This window comes from Vigna umbellata, chromosome 11, assembly GCF_029865625.1.
Source record: "Vigna umbellata cultivar VRB3 chromosome 11, Vumbellata_1.0, whole genome shotgun sequence".
NCBI classification, from domain to species: domain Eukaryota; kingdom Viridiplantae; phylum Streptophyta; class Magnoliopsida; order Fabales; family Fabaceae; genus Vigna; species Vigna umbellata.
The window spans coordinates 1,007,947-1,033,944 of NC_142175.1; the positions used below are offsets into that span (position 1 = coordinate 1,007,947).

At 32.1% G+C, this 25,998-nt stretch overlaps 1 protein-coding gene and 1 pseudogene across 2 annotated transcripts; both read right to left on the minus strand.

Moving 5' to 3' along the window:
- Positions 1 to 162: 162 nt before the first annotated feature.
- Positions 163 to 1,975, minus strand: LOC148190710 (uncharacterized; annotated as a pseudogene).
- Positions 1,808 to 7,463, minus strand: LOC148190711 (uncharacterized). Of its 2 annotated transcripts, XM_088102426.1 has the most exons (3): positions 7,057 to 7,463; positions 5,944 to 6,753; positions 1,808 to 3,738 (listed from the first exon to the last, which is right to left on the minus strand). In XM_088102426.1, exons 1-3 carry the CDS (start codon positions 7,461 to 7,463, stop codon positions 2,070 to 2,072), a joined length of 2,886 nt encoding a protein of 961 aa, XP_087958552.1. In that variant the 3' UTR covers positions 1,808 to 2,069. The 2 variants fall into 2 exon arrangements, with proteins under 2 accessions (XP_087958552.1, XP_087958551.1); XM_088102425.1 differs by having other exon boundaries at positions 5,944 to 7,463.
- Positions 7,464 to 25,998: the final 18,535 nt, after the last annotated feature.

The window sequence follows — 25,998 nt, forward strand, 5'->3', positions numbered from 1 at the left end:
AGTAAATTTTCTTTTTATACCTACTGGTGCTATAATAGGTGTAAAAAGTGACGCTTTTTTTTAAAATATTTTATTTGTATGTATTACTATCCATATTCAGACCTACATAAGATTCAATCCCAAAATACAGTTTAAATCATCAATAACAAGTAAAATAATCAATATTGTTTTCATCAACACATCAAAATGTAATATCTACCTAACAAAGTTCCTAACTATATTTACCTAACATAGTTACTTAACATATTACACATAAAATAGTTCCTAAACTCAAAATGTAATATTGAAACATCCAATCATTTAAAAATGGTTAAAAGAAATGCAGTCCATTGCTCCCGAACATCCTTTATGACATGTTGTTCCATTGGAGACGTGTCATCAAATATCTACAGAATGAATAGTTTGAGTAAAGTTATAATATTAATGGCTTAAGATCTTAGTTATAAAATGTTTACGTTACCAATTTCCATGAGTCCACGACATTTGCGGATATAATTTTCTGCATGTGCCTCATGACATAATATCCGCACTCAAAGCTTCCCGGTTGACGTGAGCACTACAAGTTAAATTTATAAAGTATCATAAAATTTATAATTGTATTTATAGTTTGAAAGATTAACTACTTACAGTTGGTGCAATGAACTGCAACTTCTTTCTAGAGATGATATGTGTTCACTGCAACCTTGAATATGCCTCAACCACTTTATAAAGTTAAATGTACATTGAAATGAGTCCTAAGGAACTTAGTAAAATCAGATATGTCTACACTACAAATAAATTATTAAAAACTTACAATATTAGTGTATTTTTAATTGCCAAAGTGTGAGATTTTTTGTGCAATGAACATAAGAGAACTACAAGAAACTGTTGAGGAAGAATTAGTAACAATTTCCAGTGACCCTTGTAGATTCAAACAATAATAGTGTTAAATAACATTTACATAAATAAATTTTATTAATAAAAATTATATACTTACTGTTGCAAATAAGGTGCTAAGTACACTTGCTTTTTTTCGTTTACAAAAGCCTCTAAGAGGTAGTTTTGGACCTCTTCACTTTTATTCCCAACTCCTTGAATGGCAACAGGGTCAACAAAACCATAAATGTGATCATTCTTCTTTTCAATGGTCAACCGATGTAAATACCTTAAACATTGAAAATGAATAATGTTAGAATAAAATATTGAATATATTTAAACTTCATAAATGTAGAAATTTACTTACAACAACCAAAGTTGTAGTACTAATATACATAACATATCAGTGCCAGAGAGAATTTCAAAAATATCCCTTTGACATATGAAGAAAGAGAGTGAAGATGTCCTGTTTATGACTTCAGGAGGCATTTGTAACTCTATAGGAGAAAGGGAGATCTTCACAGCCAAGACACCAAGTTGTTCTAGAATTATGTGTTGTGGCGGCTGCAACTGTTGTTGCAGTGATTCATTCATATCTTCCTGTCCTTGTGCTTCAACCTGGTATACATATTTAAAAACTTACAAAATATTAATATTACTAATAAAAACAACAAAGTGCATAATTAAAACAATTACCTTCTTTACAATTGCTCTTGATAATCTAAGGGGCCAAAGGATAAAATTTCCAAGGGCCTGTCCCACTGTCTGAACATCCTCAGTGAGCACAAGGACTCGAGCTGTAGCATTTCGTACGTCTACAACCACCACTCTCATCATATCAGCTATAATAGTTTCATGGTGTATGGTTGACCTCAATGTATACATTTTACCTAAGTTATCCACTGAGCAAGGCCACATAACTAATGAATTTCGTGCTATTTTCTCCCAAGGGTTTACATGTCTGCATATCAAAACGAATGGGAAGCTTATGATCAGCGTTGTGGGTGGCTACCAACTCTCTCAACCTTGTCCTAGACCTACCTTTTTTTCGGGTAGGCGTATGAATGTCATTCGCACCTTGTGAAGGTGGGAGGTCACCAGATGGTGCGTCACTAGACATTTCCCTACATAAATCATTAAGTGTTAATAATAATTAATAGATATAATAACAAAGCAAAATATATAATACATCTAAAATTTCAGTTTATACATTGTCAAGTTGCAATGTTCTCCCACAACCCTTCGTGATGATCGTCACGTATGGCATGGACGTCGTCTACTTCATTATCGACATTCAAGGTTGGCATATTTGATGAGAAAGATGGAGTTTCACTAATATCAAGAACGACTTCATTATTGTCATCAGTATAATGCATTGGTCTACCTTGGAGCACCACTGACCATCTATTGTCTTCGGGATCAGTGACATAAAACACTTGTTTTGCTTGAGATGCCATGATAAATGCCTCTTCAGTATAACCTTTCTTTTCTAGGTCAACCAATGTAAAACCTAGATCATCGGTCCTTACGCCAGTATTACCATCAACCCACTTACATTTAAAAACAGATACTCTGAAACTTGTGTAATCTATCACCCAAATATCTTTAATTACACCAAAGTAGCACATGGATGCCATCACAGGACTTTTGTCCTTTGAACTCGAGAAATGCATTGACTCGGCCACAACCATTACTCCACTATTTTGAGTGGTGCTTTTTTCATCTTCTTTTTGTGTATGAAATGTGTAGTTATTTATATCATACCCACACCAACATATGACATCAAAGTTTGGCTCACTTGATAGCCAATTTAATGTATCAGAAGTTGTACGGTTAGCTTGAACTTGTTGTTTGAACCACTTTAAAAAGGTTCTGTTGTGTTCATTAATGACCCACTTTTGAGGCATTCGTGGATTATTTCTCTTAACTATATCTTTATGAGCACTTAAGTAAGGGATGACTTCTTCATTTTTATTCAATATATACATATGTGCTCGTAGAATTTCAGCTCTATTCAGGGGGACAACTTTTGCACTTCTAGTACCCTTACCGACACCTCTTCCATGGTAACGAGACCTAGGTACCCCTATAGCTTCAACATCTGATAAGTAGTCTGTATAGAACTCGATAGCTTCCTCAGCAATATATCTTTCAACGATTGATGCTTCAGGATGATATTGGTTCTTTACATAACCTTTTAATATCTTCATGTATCGCTCAATAGGGTACATCCATCGTAAGAATACTGGACCACAAATTCTAACTTCTCTTACTAGATGAATAATTAAGTGCACCATAATATCAAAGAATGATGGAGGAAAGTACATCTCCAACTGACACAATATGACCACAACCTCATTTTCTAGTTGATCCAACTTCTCAATGTCAATAACTTTACTACATATTGCATTGAAAAAGAAGTACAATCTTGTTAATGTGTATCTAACATTCTTAGGCAATATGCCCCGAATAGCCACTGGTAGTAGTTGTTGCATCAATACATGATAATCATGAGATTTTAACCCAAGTAATTTATGATCTTTCATGGATACAACTCGTTTAAAATTAGAAGAGTAACTCAGTGGAACTTTCACACCTTGTAAAAATTCACAAAAACTTCTTTTTTCTTGTTTACACAATGTGTGACATGCTGGAGGCAAGTATGTCCGCTTACCATGTGATATTGGAGCTAATTGTTCTCTTATACCTATTTCAACCAGGTCCAAGCGAGCATTGAGTCCATCTTTTGTTTTCCCTTGAATATTGAGGAGCGTTCTGATAATACTATCACAAACATTTTTCTCTACATGCATAACATCTAAACAATGTCTGACATCAAGCACCCTCCAATATGGGAGATCAAAGAAAATTGACCTTTTCTTCCTGTTAAGAGGGTCGCACCTCACACAAAAGTTGATTGCAAAATTAATGCAGTATAGTGCTAGGAAGTGACTCCTAGGTCGTCTCTCAAGGACCAAATGTGGTTCAAGACTTAGGTCAAACACGTAGGGGGGGGGGGGTTTGAAAGTGTTTTTGTGATTCAAAACGAACTGAATTAAAACTAGAAATTAAATACCACCAAACATAATTGAAAACATTGAAATAAATGGACAAAGCTTGAAGACCGAACAGTCCTACAAATGACCGAACGGTTCTACATTGAGACGGTCTCTAAAACAAGTGAGGAAATTTGAAATGCATGAAGATAAAGAAGCCGAATAGAATAAACAACATAATGAACGGAAAAAGTAAACTCAACAATGCAAAATATAAATATTCAAACACAATCAAAGCTATTAAGTTGCAACACTTAAATTAAAAAGATTAATGCTCATTTCAGGTTGAAATAAAATTTTACGGAAAATTCATAAAGTGCTTAAGCCAATTGAAATGCACAGATAAATAAACAAATGGAAAATGGCGTGAATAAATTTAAATGCAACAATTAAGCTAAAAAGTGAAAAGCTAAAATGAAAATCCATCACATATAAAATAAATTAGTTTCAGTTCAAGTGTAAATACAATAAAAATAAAACCTATTAGATTTATCTTCTTCTGGACGAAACATGTGCACATTCCAATTGAAAAGAAAATGAATCTCCATCATTTAAACCATACTTTTAAAAACAATGTGTGCAGTATTCCAATATCAATAATCAACCAAGTGGATTCGGTGCATCATATAAGTTATTAAAGAAAGAATAAAATTATGGAGCTACCCCTCGTGGACGTACAACTGCTGACACCGTGCTCACCACTTGAATCACCGTGCTATTCTCATTCTCCCATTACCGTGCACACATCTTTCTTCTCCAATGCAAAAGAGTTAATTTTCTTCTTCCAAAATAAAGATAACCGTGCACCACTTTTCTCCAAGAAAGGAAGTAATCAATCACCGTGAGCACCTCCTGGACGTGGCTTCCCACCAACCTTCACCTAATCACTTCTTCATTTTTCAAAGAAAAGAAATCTCCAAAGCATTTAATCACCAAATGAAAGTGATAAAAGCTGCCAGCATACACACTTCTTCACAGCAAAATAATACTCTAATTTATAAAATATGAAAATAAAAATCTGGTTCAAACATGAAGACAAAAAAACAAAAAAACAAGACCATGTGCTCTTCAAACAAACGTTCCAAGTTCAAGTTCCGTGAGGGTGGTGGCTGACTGCCTCTTGGCCGTGTGTCCCCTCTCCAGCCCCCCCTTCATTCAGCGTCACGGGTTTTTAAAACCCTCCTCCAAGCTGCTGGACGCGTCAGCCACAAGGGTTGTGTGGTGTGTGAAGCCCTCAACGCGTGATGCTCTCCAAGCTTGCTGGCCCGTGAGCTGCTGTACCAATTCAAAGCTGCTGGACCAGCTTCTTCTTTGGACACCCCTTGCATTGCTGGATGCTGCTTGCTGCTTCAATGCAGTGTGCCAGGCCCTTGTGCATGCGGCTGTTGGGATGATGGATGCTGCTGGAACGCCCCCTTTTTCCAACATGAAAAGTGAATTCTTCTTCCTCCTGCATTGGGCCGTGTGCTCTTCATCCGCTGCTTCTTTCTTTTTCCTTCCTGCACCCCCCTCCTTTGGACGCTACCTGCTGCTGCTGGACCACCAAATGAAGGCCTCATCCCTGCTAAACCGTGAAGATGCCATAGCTGATGGACCAGGTCATGACATTTCTTTCTAATAAATAAAGCACAGAACTCAACCATTCATTAAAAATAAGATGTGCATTTTCAATCATCGTCCAAATCAACTCTTTTGTACTTCAATTTATTGAATGTCACCCTTTTTCCAATGAAGCACCCCTCTCGCATGAGCTTAAAGATTAAAATTACCATAATGTCCCCCTTCTTGTACACACTTCTTTAATGGAGAGTCTTTAATTATGTGGCAGCCTTCCAAATATCCCAAATTGTATTTCTAAAATTTTCTCTGCAAAATAATAAGCTCAGATAATTCAAATTAATTAAAATTAGAATTTCTGTTCAAATTAAATACAATTAAGAAAAATGAGAAAATACTGGACATTTAAGCACAATTCCCTGATGAATTCTAGCACAATAAGCTAAGTGAAGTGAATAAAATATTGAGTCATCACTTCCATATGTTGCTTGAAGTGCCTTTTTTGTGTGTCTTTCCAAGAACAACCCCAATGTCCTTCACACGCTCATATACTTGTGATCCACTTAAAGCCATTGGAGCTAATTCATTTTCTTGACACCCATCAAATGCTTTCTTTAATTTACGATATGGATGGTTTGTACTAAGAAACCTTCGATGTCCAAGGTATACTGTTTTCCTTCCATGCTGTAATTGACGATAACATGTGCCTTCTTCACATATAGGGCATGCTTTATGACCCTTAGTGCTATAGCCACTTAAATTACCATAAGCTAGAAAGTCGTTGATAGTACAAAATACCATGGCATGCAACTTGAATGAATCACCAGTGTACCCATCAAACATATCAACACCTTCTTCCCACAACATCTTTAAATCTTCAACTAATGGAGCTAAATAAACATCAATGTCGTTTCCTGGTTGTCTTGGACCCGAGATCATCAAGGATAACATCACATATTTGTGTTTCATACACAACCATGGAGGTAAATTGTAAATCACTAACATCACAGGCCACGAGCTATGTTTACTGCTCAAGTTTCCATATGGAATCATTCCATCTGTAGCGAGTCCAAACCTAATGTTTCTTGAATCTTTACAGAAATTAGGGAACATGGAATCAAAATTCTTCCACTGCATTGCATCTGTTGGATGCCTCAAATTTCCATCTTTTATACGTCCATCTGCATGCCATCTCATGAGTTTTGCATCATTTGAGTTACTGAACAAGCGTTTCAATCGTGGAACAAGAGGAAGATACCATAAGACTTTTGCAGGAGGACCCTTACTATCACATTCAAACTCACCCTCTTTTTGTTTGTATCGTGATACCCCACATTGTGGACATTGATGTAACTTGGCAAACTCGCTCTTGTACAAAATACAATCATTTGGGCATGCATGAATTTTTTTATACTCCATACCCATGGGACACAATATCTTCTTCGCATCATAATTGCGTGTTGGCAATGTGTTACCTTCAGGAAGCATGTCACTCAACAACTCAAGCAACTCTGTGAAGCTTTTATCAGTCCACCCATTTCTTGCCTTCACATTGAACAATTTTAACACAGCTGACAATCGAGTATACTTAGTGCATTCTGGATATAAAGGTTTTTCTGCGTCACTGCACAAGCTGTCATACATATGAGCACGTTGGAAGGAATCATGTCCGACATCACATATCATGCCCTCTAACCGATCACCCATCTCTAAATCAACTTCTTTTACTTCTACTTGAGAGTCACTTACACTTGGCATGTCTATTAATTCACCATGCCATGTCCACTTTGTGTAGCTCTTTAGGAATCCATCACATAGAACATGCTCTCGAATAACTTCAGTTGGTAGTTTTCGCTCATTCAAACAATTAACACACGGGCAATAGAATCTTCCGTTATTGTCTGGAACATTCATCTTTGCAAATTCAAGAAATTGTTCTACTCCACTCTCATATCCATTTGTTGTACGTATCAAATTTATCCAACTCCGATTCATTGTTATCTGTGAAAGCAATCACCTTTATAATAGTAAAAAGTATAAATATGACTTTTACAACAAGAGCAAGAGAAATGAGATTTTTTTATTGGGATGAGTTATCCCAAATGATTTTTTCTTTAAAACTTTCCAGGTGGTATGATGGCTGGTGGTATTACTATTCTTGTGTTATTTTCTCTTCCCATCACAGAAGAGTTCAAGCTAATTAACTTTTACCAATTTCCTTTATCACCACGTCATAATAATGAACAGGTAATCTAATAAAATAGTAAAATTTCATTAGAAATTTATGAAAAAGAAATCAACTACATCTAAAAGGAGAGTCACATTTGTTACAACTAGATTGTCAGCTAGTGTCTTAATCCTTTGTAAACAAAGTACATAGTGTAAGAATATGTTGATAAAATTAAGATAACCAATTGATGGGAATGTTTAACTATTGGCTTAGGTCTTAATCAAGATATTTTTAATCTTTTGACGTATGACTATTCTTTTATATCAGTTTTAATTTTATATTTGATATTTAATTTTAATTTTATATCAAGATATTTTAATTTTAATTTTAATTTTAATTTTATATCAAGATTTTAATTTTAATTTTATATCAATTTTATTTAATTTTAATTTTATATCAGTTTTGTTCAATTTTAATCTTCTTTTAATTGATGGGAATGTTTATGACTATTCTTTTATTATCAAGGTATATTTGTTATTTTATTTTAGTTTATTAATATATCAGTTTAAATTAGATGGTTATATAAAAAAAATAACATCTTTAACAACTAATAAAACATAGCCACCACAATCATCATCAACTATATATAAGTTTCAACTTGGCTATTATGCCGTACCCTCTGTCATGCCAATTAATTTCTTACATTCTTTCTTCCTATTACTTTCCGAAGACATAATGGAAATTAATAATTAGCACTTAATGCACCCAAATTAAAAGCATAGAAAATTGTATATGTATATGTATATACGTAATAAATACTTTGAACATGATATATATAGCGATTTGAAGGTGATATAGTTAGAAAACATGTAACTACCTTAAAAATAAACATGTAACTATCTTAAAAATGTTTCCATTTTGAGGTGATTAAATATATCTCTATTGTTTATACATTTCTTAATGAATCTAGCAATTTGAAGTGGTATTTGCATTGCTAGTCTTCTGTTTATTGATTTGCTGCAAGTAAAAGATTGAAGTTTAAACCCACTCCTGCCTTTGGAAAACAAATATTACAAAAGAATAATAGAGTTTAGTAATTCTATTGTACTTGATTGAGTTTAGTAATAGAGTTTTGATTGAGAGTATAGTAAACTATTTTAAGACCATTTTTATGTCCTATTTAAAGTAACATTGTAAAGGTTTTGTATGATATATAGATAGATAGATCTGCTAAGAGTTAGTGATTGCAGGCTTTGTTGTGAAATCATCAGATTCATAACAGAATCATATACTCTCCTTCAGTCTGATTGAATTGTTTGGTGATATTACTTTTGAATTTAAGAAGGCTTTGTTGTGAGTCGAAAGATTTTGGATTTTAATTCTTTGTAACTTACACAACAGATTTTTCTCTTTTTTACTAACTTGTTTACTGTTTGGGGGATTTCTTATCATCACATCTCTAATTTATGTTCCTCTTTGTCTTGGTGAGCTACTTTTCACCAATTAGTTTATCTCCATCGGTTAATTCTTTTCACCAATCTTCCACTCTCGCACATTGCAGAACACAATGAAATCTAACTTTTTCAGTTTAATATTTCTCTAAAGTGAAAACTGGCTAGTGAAACATAATTAAATCAAACAAACATTTCCCGCAATCCACATCATTTGACTACCATACATCAGATCCATCACAAGGGATTAAATTAAAGGAAATAATATAAGAAGGATAACCAGGAGTGAAAAGGCATATTTTAAGAATAGTATATTTTAAGAACAGTATAAGGATTTCAATGGGAATATATATCCTATTCATTTTATATCCAATTCATTTTGCAGTCTTTATTTCTTCGTCCTGAACTTTTAAACACCACACTATTTTCAACTCCAATTATCTAGACCTTATGTGTGGCTCTATGAATTCTAAATCTGTATATGTGCAGCAGAGTAAAACTGATTGTCATCCTAAAGCACACCTTTAAAGAAAAGAAGTTAATTACATCACCTACTTCTGTTCTTTGTATTTTGGTTTTTAGACCATGTTCTTGACTCCTGTTAGTATGAGCTTACTAAAGCTATTACTTACATATTTGCATAATGTGCATGATAAGTTTTGATTGTTACACATATTATATTAATTTTTTCTCCTGATTATTTATTGGCAGAGTTTTAGGATGTATGTGTGGATTCTTGGCTTACTTCATGGAGAACCTTTTGTCTAGTTTGCAAGTATAGACAATTTTCTCCTTCTTGCCCTTCTTCCCCTTCTTGCTGCTCCTTTTATCCAATAGCATATTAATTATTTGTTGTTTCTCCTCCATTTATGAGTGGTAACATTTGTTTCTTTGTTAAGAGTTAAAAAGCTTAATGTTTTGAGTGAGTAGTGGAAGGAAAGGGATCATAATCTGGTTTCTTAGTCATGTTCAAGTTTGGCAGATTGTGGCTTATTTTTTCCTTTCTCTTGTTACTATCTCCTATCTCCTACCTTGATAAGGATTCACCCTAGACAATCACCATTCCTACCTATACTTGCATCACCAATCTAACACCAACTACCAGTCAAATATCTTTTCTGGTTAACCAATTGCAGAAATTCTTGTCCGTGCCAAAAAATTACAAAGTTACTGTAATTTTAGGGTCTCTATTCAAGAATTGAACACTTTATTTTTACAAAGTGGTTTTTAACTGCTAGACAAAAGATATTAATGTTCAAGTAGTCTAAATTCAGGCTGAAGAAATGAACTTGATATTACTTACTGAATCTTTCAAACTTTTAAAGGTTATCATAAACCCCTAAATTATTATGTTCTGCATAATTGATATTTCTACAAAACCACTCTTTGGTGGTTGAAAACTTTCCTAGTCCACTCTTCATGAACATCAGGTAACTGGATTTAATTGTAATGCCTTTTTTATACAGTTGAAACGAATCTAAGTTATGGTTCTTTTTCTTCTAATCATGTTATGTACTGAATACTTTTTTTAACCTTTTAATAATATATTACCAGTTCAGGTTTTCCATTGTGATAAACAAGTAGTAATCCTGCTTCATCTGATAAATTTTTTGTTAGAGTTTTAGTTAATTTGAGAGATACCCATGTTAGATGTATTTATGATCTGTACATTCCCCTATTACTAACGTCCATGAAGCATTTTTAGCATCTCCCTAATCAAATCTACGTTAAACTCAAAAGCTATACCAAACATTGCAACAATTTCTTCTTCTATACCAAAACTGCCAAGTTTGCCCTAGCCCCCAAATTGAGTAATTCTTTTCACAAAACAACAAACATAATATTCATATTAAACTTCACCGAAACAACAATGGCAATGAGCAAAACTGAGCAGTTCTTTTCAAAAAAATAACAAGCATAATGGCTTCAACAATGGCAATGAGATAATCAGTGCACGAGAAGAACGTCAACCATCGAACGAGTGAACAACAACAGTGCACGATTGAACAACAGTGAAGAAAAATGTGAAGGAGTAGGAGAACGAGAACGTTTACGAGAACATTTGTAGAATAAAAAAAGTGAGTTGGGAAATGGGAAAGGAGAAGTAGAATGTAGAGTAATCTAAACCGGTTATATTAGCTAACCCCCTATAGAAAAATAATCTAGACCGGTTATAAGTTTAATAGGTATAGAAGTATTTCTATTTTATTACAATTTTGCCATCACACCAATTTCTATATCTATTTTCAGCGTAACGGCGTAGAAAAGCTCCACTTATTTAAGAAATTGCCATCGCACTATATTTTATGCCTGATAGATTTCAACAGGTATAAAAATACACTATAAAAAGTATATTTTCTACTAGTGCGTAAGTCGTTTTCCAACGAATACAGAATTGTTTTTCAATATTTGACTCTTATGAAGACTCTGAAAAGGTTAGTGAATGCTATGCAATGCTTAAAATAAGAATGAAAATTTATCCTAATGAATTTGATGTTGATGATTGTCGTGAGTTTATTTGAAGAACAAATGAGAAACTTAGAAACAATTATAATGAAATATGCTAATTCCACTACTTTTCCAAGATAGATTCATCATTGGTTATCCACATATCATTGTTCAATTGATTATTGTTCGGATTTCAAATTAATTAAAGTACATTCTTAATTAACTTGAGGACAATCATACAATTAACCAAAGTAGATTCTCAATCAAATGCAAGACCTTTCCAGATTATTCACAATGAATTCAACCAAAGTACATTCTCAATCAAATCTTACTGTGTTTAATCAAAGTAAATTCTCAATTAATTATAGTTGAGATTCTTACCATTAATCAAAGTACATTCTCAATTAATAGCAAAAACTCGTCTAATCATATGAAAGTTCCTAAATTCAATCAAAATACATTCTCAATCAAACCTAAAAACCCTTAAACTTATATGATCAATATTCATGCAGATTCAAACACATTTTGATGCAAAAATCATTACATCTAATGCGATTGAGAGATGAAAGACATAGAAAGGGAATAACTCAAATCAATAAAAAAAACAAATTTATTCATTTAACCTCAAAATCCATAATGAAATTACAGTGGAATAGCGCTAGAAACTTAGCTGATGGAAGCGGCTCCACTCTTCAAGATTGAGCAGCTTCACGATCCAAATGTAGGCAGCGAAATGAAGATAATGATGAATGTTCTGATGCTCACTAGGTGTTTGATGAAATGTTTTGTGGAGGATGAAAGTGTGTGTGTTGAATCTCAAGCTCAGACAACCTTCCAAAGGGGAAGGATGCTAGAGGAAAACATGCTAAAGAGGCACAAACGTTGAACTCGAAGCAAGGAATGGCTGGACAAATCTCAGCAGCATTTCACTAAGGCATTCAAGTTGAATTTACAAAGGATAAGAGCCTCCCTTTTATAGATGAAGAGAGGTCTCTGAAACCTGCCTTGCAAGCTTCTAAAAATACAAAAGAAGTGTGTTTGGAGAAGCTTCAAAGCTCGGTGTGCAAGTTTCAAAAGCCAGCTAATCAATCACGTGTTGAAAACATAAGCTGCACCAAAAACGCTGGTCGTGGCAATGGTTGAAATTGCACTCCTCTTTGCCTTCCTTGCTTTCTCTTGCTTTGTCAAGATTTCTAAGATGCATAGGATGGTTTCCAACTTTTATTGTTGTCCTACAAAACAATCTAAATGTATTTAGTAAAGAGAAGAAATGATTAATAAGTGATGTTCCATAGGAGTAAACTAGTGAGTGATTCATCTTCTTCTTGAATCTTTCTAGACATGGCTCTTGTAGAGGTCGTATTTGTATCTTAGATGGTCCTCCATCAGTCCCTCCCTCTCGAAAAGGATCTGTCCTCATATCTGCTTCTTCCTGTTGAGCATTACCTGTGAGAGGAATTAAGTCACAGATGTTAAAAGTAGGATTGACACCATAACTTTCAAGAAGGTCTAACATGTATGCATTGTCATTTATTTTCTTGACCACCTTGAAAGGACCATCACCTTGTGGACTAAGTTTGGACTTTCATTGAGAGGGAAATTTATCCCTGTGCAGGTGCTGATGACGCTGGAATCCACCGTTGGCAACCTCATAGAGACGACGCTACGACAATATGTGAAGGAAAGATGAAGACGGTGTAGAATGATGAAGACTCTGAATCCCTAACATTTCCAATTAAATTTTGTGTCATCTCATAAATTGTTCACCTAAAAGAATTCCACGTAATATAACACTGCTACATCAACATTTTAAGTGTGCACCACGTCATCATAGTTTAACGCCATCTGTGAAAACTTAACAGACAAAGTTTAATTGACTCAATTTTACAAGTATATGGACCTTATTAAAACAGTTGAAAAAACGATGACTCATTTAAGATTCTCCAACAAATATGAGAACGATCCGATGATTTAAACCTTATTTTTTTATATTTAATTCAATCCTAATTTTATTTAAAGTGGAGCAATGGTATCCTCTAAATTGGGATCATATTTATTTTCTATATAAATGTTATAATGATATTTTTATTAAAATTAACAATTTTGTTAACAGGTGAACAATTATTTTTTTTTAAATTAACAAATTAAAAAGAAAAATAAAAATTATGAATTATAATACGTGACATTAATAATGTTGTTGGTATAATTCTAATAAAAATGATTTAATTACATCAATTTGTATTGGTATAATACTAACAAAAAAATAAAAGAATAATAATAATAATTTCATATGTTTAATTCAAATAAATTAGAATAATTATCAGACAATCATTTTATTTTATATCTTATAGATCATTTTCATATCAAAGTTCTTACTTATCTGTCATCAACCTCTCTCTTTAACAGTCAATCTAGAACTCTATAGATTAGAGAATCTACCCTTAGGGCAAACAAAATCAAATCTCCTAAACAATAAAAACTCCCACAAAATCCAAAAGAAAATCAATTGTTACCCCTTCATTCCAGATGAATATACTTATGTGCATAGCTTTCCAATTTTATTTATCCCTTTTGAAAGGGGAAGGAAAAAAATGCGTACCTTTAATTGCAGAGTGATATGCCTTTGCTTCTAGCTAAAGAAGAGTGTTCTCAGAAGATGGTGGTACTTCGACAGTTCGGCGACGGCAGAGTGCGGCAGCAACGAGCCTTAGCCTTCGCGAACCTTCCACATAGGCGAGCCTTCAACCGGAGCAGAACCTTTAACAATACTGAGAAATGGATGTAACGAGATAGGGAAAAAATTTAGATCGCAAATATACCTACACCACAGTACAGTACAGTTAACTGTATTAAAAATAAAATAAGTTCAGTATATTTAAACTGAACTGTTAAACAGTTAATTAGGTTTCAGTAAAAATAGTTTAAGTTTATTTAATTACAAAATAGTATAGATAAACTATAATTTATAGTTTTTAAATAAACTGTGCCCAGCCCTATCTATGACGATACCATACAATTTAGTATGTATGTTACAATCAAAGTATAATGTAATCTACTTAGTACATACCTTCTAATGTAAAATAAAACAATAAAGTAAAATAATACTAAACCCAATTATGATGCCCTTGTGCTGCGATATAAAAACAAAACAAAATCAGAAAGCTAAGAAATAGTCCAAATAAGAAATCATCCAAATTTATGTTATCATCGTAAGAATAAAATAAGTACATGAAAAATAATGTGGTGGCGGCTGAATTAAAAACATATGCTGTTGTCGGTGAGTTGGTCAGTATTGGTTATTAGTGCAGACCTTTCTTGGTCTCTTCTATATTTCCATTTTATAAAATTCTCACTATTGAGGTATTAATTTCAAATGAGAAAGGGTCTTAATTGAACTTCTCATCACAAGTTTTATTTTCCTTTTGGTACTTCCACCCTACTAAATTTGTAGATTCTTTTGTAATCTTTATTTTAATGATTAAATTTTATAAGATTTAAATTTTGTAATTTTTAACTCATACCTTAAATTTTAGACATTTTACTATCTTATATCAGCATGCACTAATAAAGATTTCTTATACATATCTAAGTCTTAAATTTAAGATTTTGATTAAGATTCTCGTATTAAAGATGTTTTTAATAATTTATTTATAACAGACTTTTGTAAGATTTCTTATATATATCTAAGTCTTAAATTTAAGATTTTGATTAAGATTCTCGTATTAAAGATGTTTTTAATAATTTATTTATAATAGATTTTTGTTGAAAGTTTCACATCGACTAAAAATAAGGCTAATTCTTAATTTATAAGTAGGTGCAAACCTCATTCTACAAGTCAAAATTTTGTGAAGGTTGAGTTAGGCTTAAAGTCCATTTCTAATAATTTTTTGCCAAAAACACAATTTCCTCATCCTGAAATTGTTTACATGTGTGGTGTGTCCCACACCATATAAAAGTCACCACATTGGAGTAAATAGAAATCATATATAAAAATTTGATAACTAATATCTCCAAATATATTTTACTTTATAAGCTCTTACATTAAAATATTTAGTAACTTATAAAGATTGATTAGCTGGTTAAGATATGATAGAATAAATAACTTATTCTACTTTATTTGTGTAGTGATTATATATGAATATTTTTAGTCTTATTGCATATCATCTTATTATAATACATTATATCATTAAAATAGAGATTGAGTTAAAATGTAACAACATAAAATAGTCAATACCTTTTTATTTTTTTAACAAACTACTTTTCTTACATATTTTTGTAGTCTTTTTTATTATTGTTGTTGCTTGTTATTGTTTTTTGAATTTTTCTTAAAACTAAAATGTCATTAATATTTTAATTAGTAAAATTTTCTTTTATATATTCTTTTCAATTAACATAAAAATAAAGTTTATTTTATTTGGATAAATTTTAATTTATTAAATATTTAAATAAAATTTGTTAATTATTTTAATATAATTTAATTTATTTTAATATTTTAAAATTTTGCTTATTAAACTAAAATAAGTAAAATACATTTTAAAACATTAAAAACAAAAAAATTGAGAAAAATAAAAGTATAAAAAATGAAAAACAATTATAAACTTAGTACGAGGTTTTGATACGTGGAAGAAGTGCTAATAAAATTTTGAAATTGTGACGATTTTTACTAGATTTCGAAATTTAATGACTTTCTAATTATATTACAACATTCGATAACTATCTTAATCGAATTTTAAAATTTGTTGACTATATTAACTGTATTTTGAAATTTGGTGACTTCCTTAACAAAATTTTAAAATCTGGTGACTTTCTTAATTAAAATATGAGTTTGGTAACTTTTCTTAACTAGATTTTGAAATTCGATAATTTTTAAAACCATATTTTGAAACTTTTTAACCAAATTTTAAAATTTGGTAAGTTTTCTAAATCCGGACTCTTAAATCTGGTACATCTAAAACAATAAAAATAAATATATCAAATGAAAGAAATATAAAATTTAAAACCATAATGAAAAAAAAAATGCTTATACTTCATAAATGAGATGAAATGAAGAAAAAGATGAAGGTGAATGAAGTAAAGGAAGAGATTTTACTTTTGTGATGAAAACTCACCACCACAACACATGACAATAACCACCACACAAAGACAAGAGTGAGAGAAGAAGAAGAATGAAACATGAAGAGTAAAGACTTGGGATGCATGGTAGTAAATATACAACTAAAAACTTGGTAAACAGTACTTGCCTAATTTTCTTTTTATATACATATTTTAATTGAAAGGTAAAAATGTCAACTTGGAGATGCTTGTAGAAGACCCATGTTATCCCCATTGATATAATTTCATTATTTGTAATCATTATTAACAGTTTCATTGTTGTTAATATCATTTTTACTTCCATCTCTTTATTGTCATAACTCCTAACATCACTAACATTATAATCAACGTCATTTTCACAATCACAACCTGTTATTATTCGATTTTTGTCATGGTGCAACCTAACACTATATATGATTAACATTAGCTTATTTTTCAGAGATTTGATCTATTTTTACCAAGGTTTTATTCTCTAATGGAGTTTTTATAAGCTTGAGAGGAAAAAGAAGTTACAAGTTCATGAAATGATCAATAACACAGTGAAAGTATCATAAGTTTACTTCGTTGTTCGAAACATTTGTTAAGGAATTAGATTAATCATATGTATAAGGCCAGGAAAAATAGGGATCTTAGAAATAAAGTAGTTGAAAGAAAATAAGAGATATAATTTTGGTGAATTTAGATATTTAAAAGAGATATTATTATTATTAGATATTGTAAATATTTTAAATGATATATTGAGATATTATTATATATAACTAGATATTATGGCTAGATAATAATAATATATTATTGATAGACTCATTATAATAAATTAAAATAAAACGTATTATTATAAGTGAAAAAATATTAGAGATAGAATTGGGTGGATTCATAAATATTAAGATATAGAGAAAGGTGTGGTTTTATGTTTACAAACCCTGGAAACTCTAAATCAAAGAGAGAAAACAAAGGAAGAAAGGAGATTGGCGTTTTGAGAGAAGAAGAGAGAGAGAGCGATGGGAAACTCTTAATGTAAAGGAAGATTTATGGTGTTTTAGGGTTGTAGAAAAATCATTAGGGTTAAATATGTTTTTGGTCCCTTAACTTTCAGCGAAAATTGGAATTAGTCCCTCTTCAAAACTTTGGCCTAATTTAGTCCCCAAACTTTAGAAATGTGTGAATTTAGTCCTTTTAACCAAATTTTGTTAACTTTATTTGATGTTTCAAACGTATTTCTCAGTGAATATTGGAGCAAAAATGTGTCAAACGGTGTAAACAATTCAAATGCTATCATGAAACGCACTTGAAACATCAAATAAACTTAACAAAATTTTGTTAAAAGGACTAAATTCACACATTTCTAAAGTTTGGGGACTAAATTAGTCCAAAGTTTTGAAGAGGGACTAATTCCAATTTTCGCTGAAAGTTAAGGGACCAAAAACATATTTAACCCAAATCATTATGATTGGCCAAGGTATGAGGAAGCTTACCTCTATTTGTTTATTGTTGTATGTTATATGTGTTTGTGGTTATTTTGGATTGATAATCCTTGTTGATACATGTTTATATGATTATGATTATGATCATATGTTACTATTGTTGGGCAAGGGTTTGTGTATGTATGGGCATAGGTTTCATGTAATATTTGTGTTGGATTTTCCCTATAAATTTATGTATGGGTTGTTGGGTTATCTCAATAGAGGGTTTGATGCTAAGGGAGAACAAAATTATGATGTTTGGGGGTTTCCATGCAAATATATGTTGTAAGTGTTGGATTATTGGGATCCCTTCCTATGTGGAAAATAGGCCAAATAATGTGGACCATTATGTCTCACTTTTTTTTAGTGGAGGTGGGTCAAATTACTAGGGCACATTAGATTCATTTGAAAAGAGGGAAAAGCCAAGTGAGAGAGAAAGGAAGAGAAAAAAATTATTCTCGCATAACACAAAACTTGCACTGGTGTTTTCGTCATTGTGAAGTCGTTCACTGTTGGATCAGACTTATTTTTGGACAATAGGTTCCAGACGTATAGTTCTTCATTCTGACTATTCGAATCATCAATCGGAGGTCTAATTTGGGAGAAAACAGCCTAAATGAAAAGAGGAAATTATTCCAACATAACACAAAACCTGCACTGGTGTTTTCATCGTTGTGAAGTTGTTCACCGTTGGATCGGGCTGATTTTTGGACAGTGGGTTCAAGACGTATGGTTCTTCATTTTGACTATTTGATTCGTCAATTAGAGGTATAATTTGGGAGAAAACTTCCTAAATGAAAAGAGGAAATTATTCTTGCATAACACAAAACATGCATTGACAGTGGGTTCCAAACGTACGGTTCTTCATTATGATCGTTCAAATTTTAAATCAGAGGTCTAGTTTGGGAGAGAATAACCTCGCATCAGTAGCTTTTGTTTTGGATAATTTTTATCTTCTTTGTTCTCATTTGTAAGCATTATGCTTAGTTAGTTTTTCTGATTGAAAAACCCATTTAGTGTTTTTATCGAAGACTCTTTTGCACCCTATTATTAGGGGTATAACATGTCAATTATTGGATCTGGATGATTCAAGTGATGTATTATGTTTTTTTAAAATATGTTTACATGGGTATGTGATAATGCATGTATGATGTCTTAACTATGTTTCCACGTGATCTAAGATTGATGTATGTATGTTTGAATCCTTGAATCATGTCTAGGATGTGTTCGATTCGGTAGTTATATTCGATTATTTACGCGTTGGTTTGGAGTGTGGTTTCAGGAATAATCGATTATCTAGGATGATAATTGATTATCCCTTCCTGCGTGATGTTTCTGGGTAAATTTCACTGAGATAATCGATTATCTTAAGTGATAATCGATTATCACAGTGTATTTTGGTGAAAATGGCGAATTTGATGAAGAATGGACGTGAACCAATCATGAGTAGCTGTGGAACATGATGATAATCAGAGGTTAATGGTTATGTTTAGGGCCAGTTGGACTTGTGGTTGAAAGTGGAGCATGAGTGAGTGATGAGATGTATTTGAGTAAGTGATTGATGAGCATGAAAGTGGAGGATAAGTCTACTTGTTATACTTCATAAATCTTGGTTCTATTTGCGGATAGGTACTTTCTTTTGCTTTGTGTGCATTGGAAGGAGATGATCTGTAGGGGATCTTACAAATGTCATGTAGGGAAGGCTATAGGTGGGTTGTAGGAACGACTACAATAAGTGAGGTAGGGTACAAGAGTGAGACAGAATCTTTCCACTATGGTAGTATGGTACGCTGATGCTCATAGTGTTGTTCATGACTAGGATAGTCATGATGGTGGTGTGTTTATGATGATGAATATGGTACTTGAGATGCTCAAGATTATGTTATGTTGATAGTGGTGTTATTATAATGGTTGTAGTAAGTAGTTAGCATGCGTGCTAATGACTAGATAGACCATGGGTCTATGTGTGAGATGTTAGTGATGACATCAAGGGTTAGAGATTAAGTATCGATGGTCGAAGTTCAAGGATCAGGGATCGAGGATCGAGTAATTTAGTATAATTGAATTGTATATGTTAGAGAATTAGGAATCATATTGTTATTACTACTATGTATGAGGTGTTTGATTATGGTTGATATAATCAGAGAGTATGTATCTTGTCGTGTGTTTGATTATGGTTGGTATAATAAGAAGGTTTGTATCTTGTTGGGTGTTTGATTATGGTTGATATAATCAATATGTATGTATCTTGTTGTTATGATTATTTTATCCTTAGCTTACCCATACATATTTGTGTTTGTGTGTTTGTGAATGAAATTATCGGTGATGATCGTATAATGTGTTATATTTAAGCAGATAATGTTACAGATGTTCCAAAGGCGTGATTGACTCGAGAGAGGATGAGGAATAACCTTGAGATTCATTTAAAGCTATTTTGTTTTACAAATTAAGACAATATAATTGGAGTATTTCCTTTGTTATTTTGTTACTCAAAATAATGTAATTGGATAAGGTTTTCTTTAAGTACGTTTCCACACTATGATAAATTTTTTTTACCGATTTTTAATAACCCGTGACATCTCAGAAATCGGGGTGTTACAATATGTTATAAGACAAAGGTTTATACCCTCCTTATCTTCTTAGTTTTCTTAGCATTTTGAGTTCTTGAGGCCTTTCCATGCTGTCATGAGAATCTTATTGACAATATTTTTGACAAAGTGTCTCTATAGTTGTTGGTTGTTATAATTTTTAGTGCATTCTTATTTGTAGTGGTCAAACTTATTGAATTCCCAGTAGGTAATTTTGGTCTTAATTTCTTTTGAGTCCATAGTTAGTTTGGAAGAAGCTTGTCTACCTTTTAAAGTTCCCTTCTTTTTAAATATTTAATGAATTTTCTAAGATGGTGTTAAAGACAAAATCGTCTATACGAACAAACGATCTCATGTTTTGAAGTTTAATCAAATAACATTAAAACAGGTTGACATCAGAGAATAACCTAGGATGAAAACACAAGACCTAGAACCAAAATCCCAAAACACACACAACCTAGAACCTGAACGCCAAACATAGAAAACCATCAAGGAAAACATTTAGGTCTTAGGAATAAAAAAACATCTAGGAAAACACTTAGGTCTTAGGAATAGAAAAACACATAGGCTAAAATACTCAGATGCATGACTAGATGATGTCTTGTCTAAATGTGTCCAAGAAAGATTGGGTTAAACGCTCAATGCTTATAATACCTTGATTAAGTATTCAACGTCTCTCAAAAACATAAATAGGTCGAGACAATGTCTTCGACAAACACATTAAAAGACTTAGTTACTAAAACATATAAGAAAGCCTAAGCAAGTTAAACGCTATCTGTCTAAAAAGAGACAAAAGCCAAAGAAGCACTTACTTGATCAAAACGATACCATGAGCTAAACAAGAACCTCATCTTTTGATGAAGTGATTATATACAGTTGGTATCTTTAGATTAAAAGAACTTTATTGTTAAATGCTACCTAACGGTAGGAAATCAAAAGACACTTTGTTGTTCTAAGCAAGCATTAAATGACATTAACTCCTCAACGTTCAAAAACAACAAAAGTGATAAGAAAAGTTTGAAATCATAGATGTAGTGGATATAGTGAAGGTGCAATGAAAATGGAAAATTATTGAAGTGTATTTCGGTGAAGGTATAGTAAGTGAGTGGTGCCCCAAGCTTAGAAGGCCTTCCTACTAAGGAAGGAAGCTAGAGGAGAGGTAGAAGAAGTCAAAACTGAGAGATTCAAGAGCAAACTATGGCTGAACATATTTCTACAACAATTCATTACCATGCTCAAAAGTGTTTTTACAAAGATATATAAGCCTTCTATTTATAGGAAAGGAGAGCCTCTAATTCGACCAGGATTTCCTCCAATTTTCGAGCTACAAGACCAACTGTAAAGGCCAGCTAGAGTGTCACAAGTTCCATGTCAAAGCTCCTGGAAAACGTGGTAGCACATGTTGAAAAGGCCTTCGCTAGCGTGGGCGCCTAAGGGTTAACGCTAGGCTGCCTCAAATCCGAAAACTCCAAAAGGTTGAGCTAGCTTTGATTCTTGAATCCAAAAGTAGCTCCTTCAAAGCTTAGCTTGAATCTATGATGGTCCATGAGCATAGTGATGTGTCCTAGCTTATTTGGATCCTACGAAACAAAAAATATACAAGATTTAAGAGAAAGGAAGGAAGGATTAATAATCAATCTTTCACAGAAGCAATGTTCTTTGTAATCCTTCTTCCTCCTGTATTCTTCTTGTCATGGCTTTAGTGAGAGGTCCCATACTTGTCCTAGATGGTTCTCCATCATTTCTCATCTCCTCTAGCCTCATTCCTTGGTTAGGATTTCTTAAAGATTTGTTTGCCTCACATACACACCACCAATTCCTTTTTTGCCTCATTCAACACCATCAATTTTCGTTGCCTTTTTCACTAATTTCAATTTTGTTCGGTGCAAGTTTTGGAATGGTAGATCGAAGGTGCTTCGAGGATGCCATCACTTTTTATTAGCTTCAAATAATAATATTTACTTTAGATCATTATCTTTTTGGCACACATATTATGTTTCTAAATCTTAAGGTATCATTAATTCCCTTGTAGATCTTTGGTATTATCAATACCTACTTGGCCCAAAAGATTCTTCAAATTCGAACTTATTACTTATAACTAATATATTACAACCAACATGATATGAATATACAAAACTACCAATTTCTAACTTTTGAAACTTCTACTCAACTTTGATTCTTTAGTCTTAACTACCATCCATGTATCATTTCATGAATTAAGCATTTAGATCAACAATTTCTTTTCTCAAGATGACACATTAACTAAATATTGTAATCTTTTAAAACCCTATTGTTTACTTTTGAAGAAATTGTGCATTCATTATCTCTCGATCTACTATCATCCTTATTGCATTATGTACCCGCCCTGATTGAAGAAAAAGAAATCAATTGAATAACGATACTACTCCATTTCTAGTTAGCCATGTCTAACTATAGTAACATTTTCTCAAGTATTTGATACTCCATTTCAACATGTTAACAAATTAGACAAACACAATATAGACTAAACTTCTTCTCTCTTCTATTGAACTATCAATAATGTCTCCCTAAATTGACAACTTAAACATGTTTGACGTAGACTAAATCATTCTTATAACTTCTATACTAATCCTCCTTCTCCAACTCCTTACTTTTTTTATACTTAAACTATATCTTGAACCTTAGAGTTCCATTTGCTTTCATCATGAAATTCCTAGTTTATTCAGTACTTGACATTTTATAAACTTAAATTCTTTACCATTAAGTATAATATTCAAATTGTATTCCTACTCAAGAATGCTTCAATAATATTTACCTTCCTTGGATGCTACAAAATCAAGAAATCACAATCCTTGAAAGCTTCATCAATCTCTCTTTTTTTCTCATATCTAGCTCTCCTTAATTTAAATTTACATGAGATTCTTGAAATCGACAAACATGCAAAATTGAGTACGATTAAGACAATGCTTTTAAATCTCTCAGACACCGTCACTGCCACCATCTCTACATTGCTAGTGGGTTAAGCTTTCTTGTAAACTAATAAGTTTCTTCAATCATAACATATATTTCTCTATCCTAGTATCTGTACATACCCCAACCTATGATGTGATATATTGCACTAAAAAAAAGAATTGTTACGTATAAAAAACTTCTAACATTGATAGGTTAGTAAAACCTTACTTTAATTCTAGTAAAATTTGCTTTCATCTATTCTTTTAAGCCAAAATGGTTAATCATTGTGGTTAAATTGTGTTCACAACATTTTCATCCTAAAAAAACACTATATCAAACTCCAATGACAATTAACTAGATTCAAACAACTATTGTTATCCTAATTAGTGTTGGGACATTCCAGTGTAGTATCACCTTTACCTTAACCAGATTCACTAAATTCCCTAAGTTGATATGTCATGCTCCAAAATTTACATCCTACTCACCAAATCTCCTACTATTATTTTATTTCTCAAGAATTTTATCATTGCACTTAGGTAACCCTCATGCATCTCATGAATATAGGATACCTAATCATGTCTCCTTTATAAACTACAATAAACTTTCTAACCTGATAGAAAAGACCATAATCAACTCCATGAATATGTTTGAACGTTGATCGAGGTCGTATTCGAATCAAATTAATATGTAATTAAGTGTAGTATATACTAGGAATTGACTCCTAGGTAGTTTCTCAAGGACCAACAATTGGTTAAGGTAATAGGTCAAACACGTAGTGGGGGAAAATTTGGACAGTTTAAGCAAACAAAAATGAATCGATTAAATTACAAATTCAAACACTAATTAAAAACGCTAGTCACTAGCTCAATTACAATGCTTTCAATCACAGACTATCAACAATCACCCACTCCTATAACCTTTAATCCAAAACTAATTAGCCTACTAAGAAAAGACTAAACACAAATGTAGAATGCAAATACGAAACTGAAAATGGATGTAGAGAGGTGAAAAATGAATGGAAATGGAACTGGAAAAGGGCCCACGGAACAACACCACAAAAATGAAAGTGGAAATGTGCAAATGAACCAGAATCCAGAAATTAAAATGAAATGCCAAACCAAATTGTAATTAATACTGCAAAACAAGTTCTGAACAGAGAAATACAAAAAACGAAGATGAAAGAAAAAGCTAAACTTAGAGAGCTCTCTCCTTTGTCCAAAAAGCAAGAAGAACAAAAATAAAAGAATGAGAGGTAATGTGAGAGTCTCCGCCCTTTGGGCACAAAATCCTATGTTAGTAAGTCAACCCATAATTTTGGTCTCTTCAAAAAATGACCAAAATTGGGCCCAAAGTGCAAAGATCTGCCTAAAATTACAAAAAAAATTATAAAAACGAAATTATAAACTAAATAACATAATGAGGTGTAAATTTATTGTTTACGTGGCAGCTCTCTTGGAGTCCCAAAATATGATTCCAAAAATTTTCCTACAATTAATAATAGAAATAATTAATCTCAAATAATTCAAATTAATTAAAATAAGAATTATTGACCAAATTAAACCCAAATATCAAAGCTGAGGAAATATTGGACATTTAAACACAATTCTCTAATTAAATATGGTACAAGAAGCTAAGTGAATAGGATAAAATATCGATTCATCAAACGCTCATAATCCATAGTATCACCACATATTCATAATAATCATATGTATTTATACATTGTCTATACTTGGTAGAAGACACTTGGTCCTTTCTTGTTAACCTATTGGGCTACCTCTTGTCCATACACATTCTTAGAATATTATCATTTTTCTTCACAAACAATACTAGGTTTCCTTATCTTTAAATAACTTTTCCTCAAAGCTAAGCTTCGTCAACTCAAGTATTGCACTCACAACGAGGGACCTAGAGTAGTTTATCCAAACAAGACACAAATTTAGTATATGGTAAATCAAGTTGAAAGAACCACTTCTCTCAACTAATCTTAGTAAGATTGATGATTAAAACAACGCAAAAACTAGATAAGAGTAATTTTGTATAATAAATTAATCTTATTAAAATTTTGATCAATTCAAAAAGTTCATTAACTCCTTAATTTTACCATGCTATAATTAGATTTTGAAATAGATGGAGATGGAAGATGAATTTGAGAATAAAAAGAAACAGAACTTGTGAAAGAAAAAAAAAATAAAACACAATGTACAAAATATTTCCCTCTCAACTTTTCTATTCTCTCTTTTATTTCATTTTATTATTATTATATTCATTTATTAATTTTAATTAATATTTTTATCCCATGACAATAATGATAAATAAATAAATATTTTACCAAAATAAAAAACAAAATAACAAGGATTAAAGTTGAAAAAATAAATTTCATAGAAACAAAAG

Bases quoted from the DNA above. Each gene is read 5' to 3' on its own strand.
- LOC148190711 (XM_088102425.1), bottom strand. From the start codon at position 7,463: ATGAATCGGAGTTGGATAAATTTGATACGTACAACAAATGGATATGAG. The intron at 3,739-5,943 runs GTGATGACTCAA...CCCTCTTAACAG, and splicing joins ACTTCAAGCAACATATGGAA to GAAGAAAAGGTCAATTTTCT.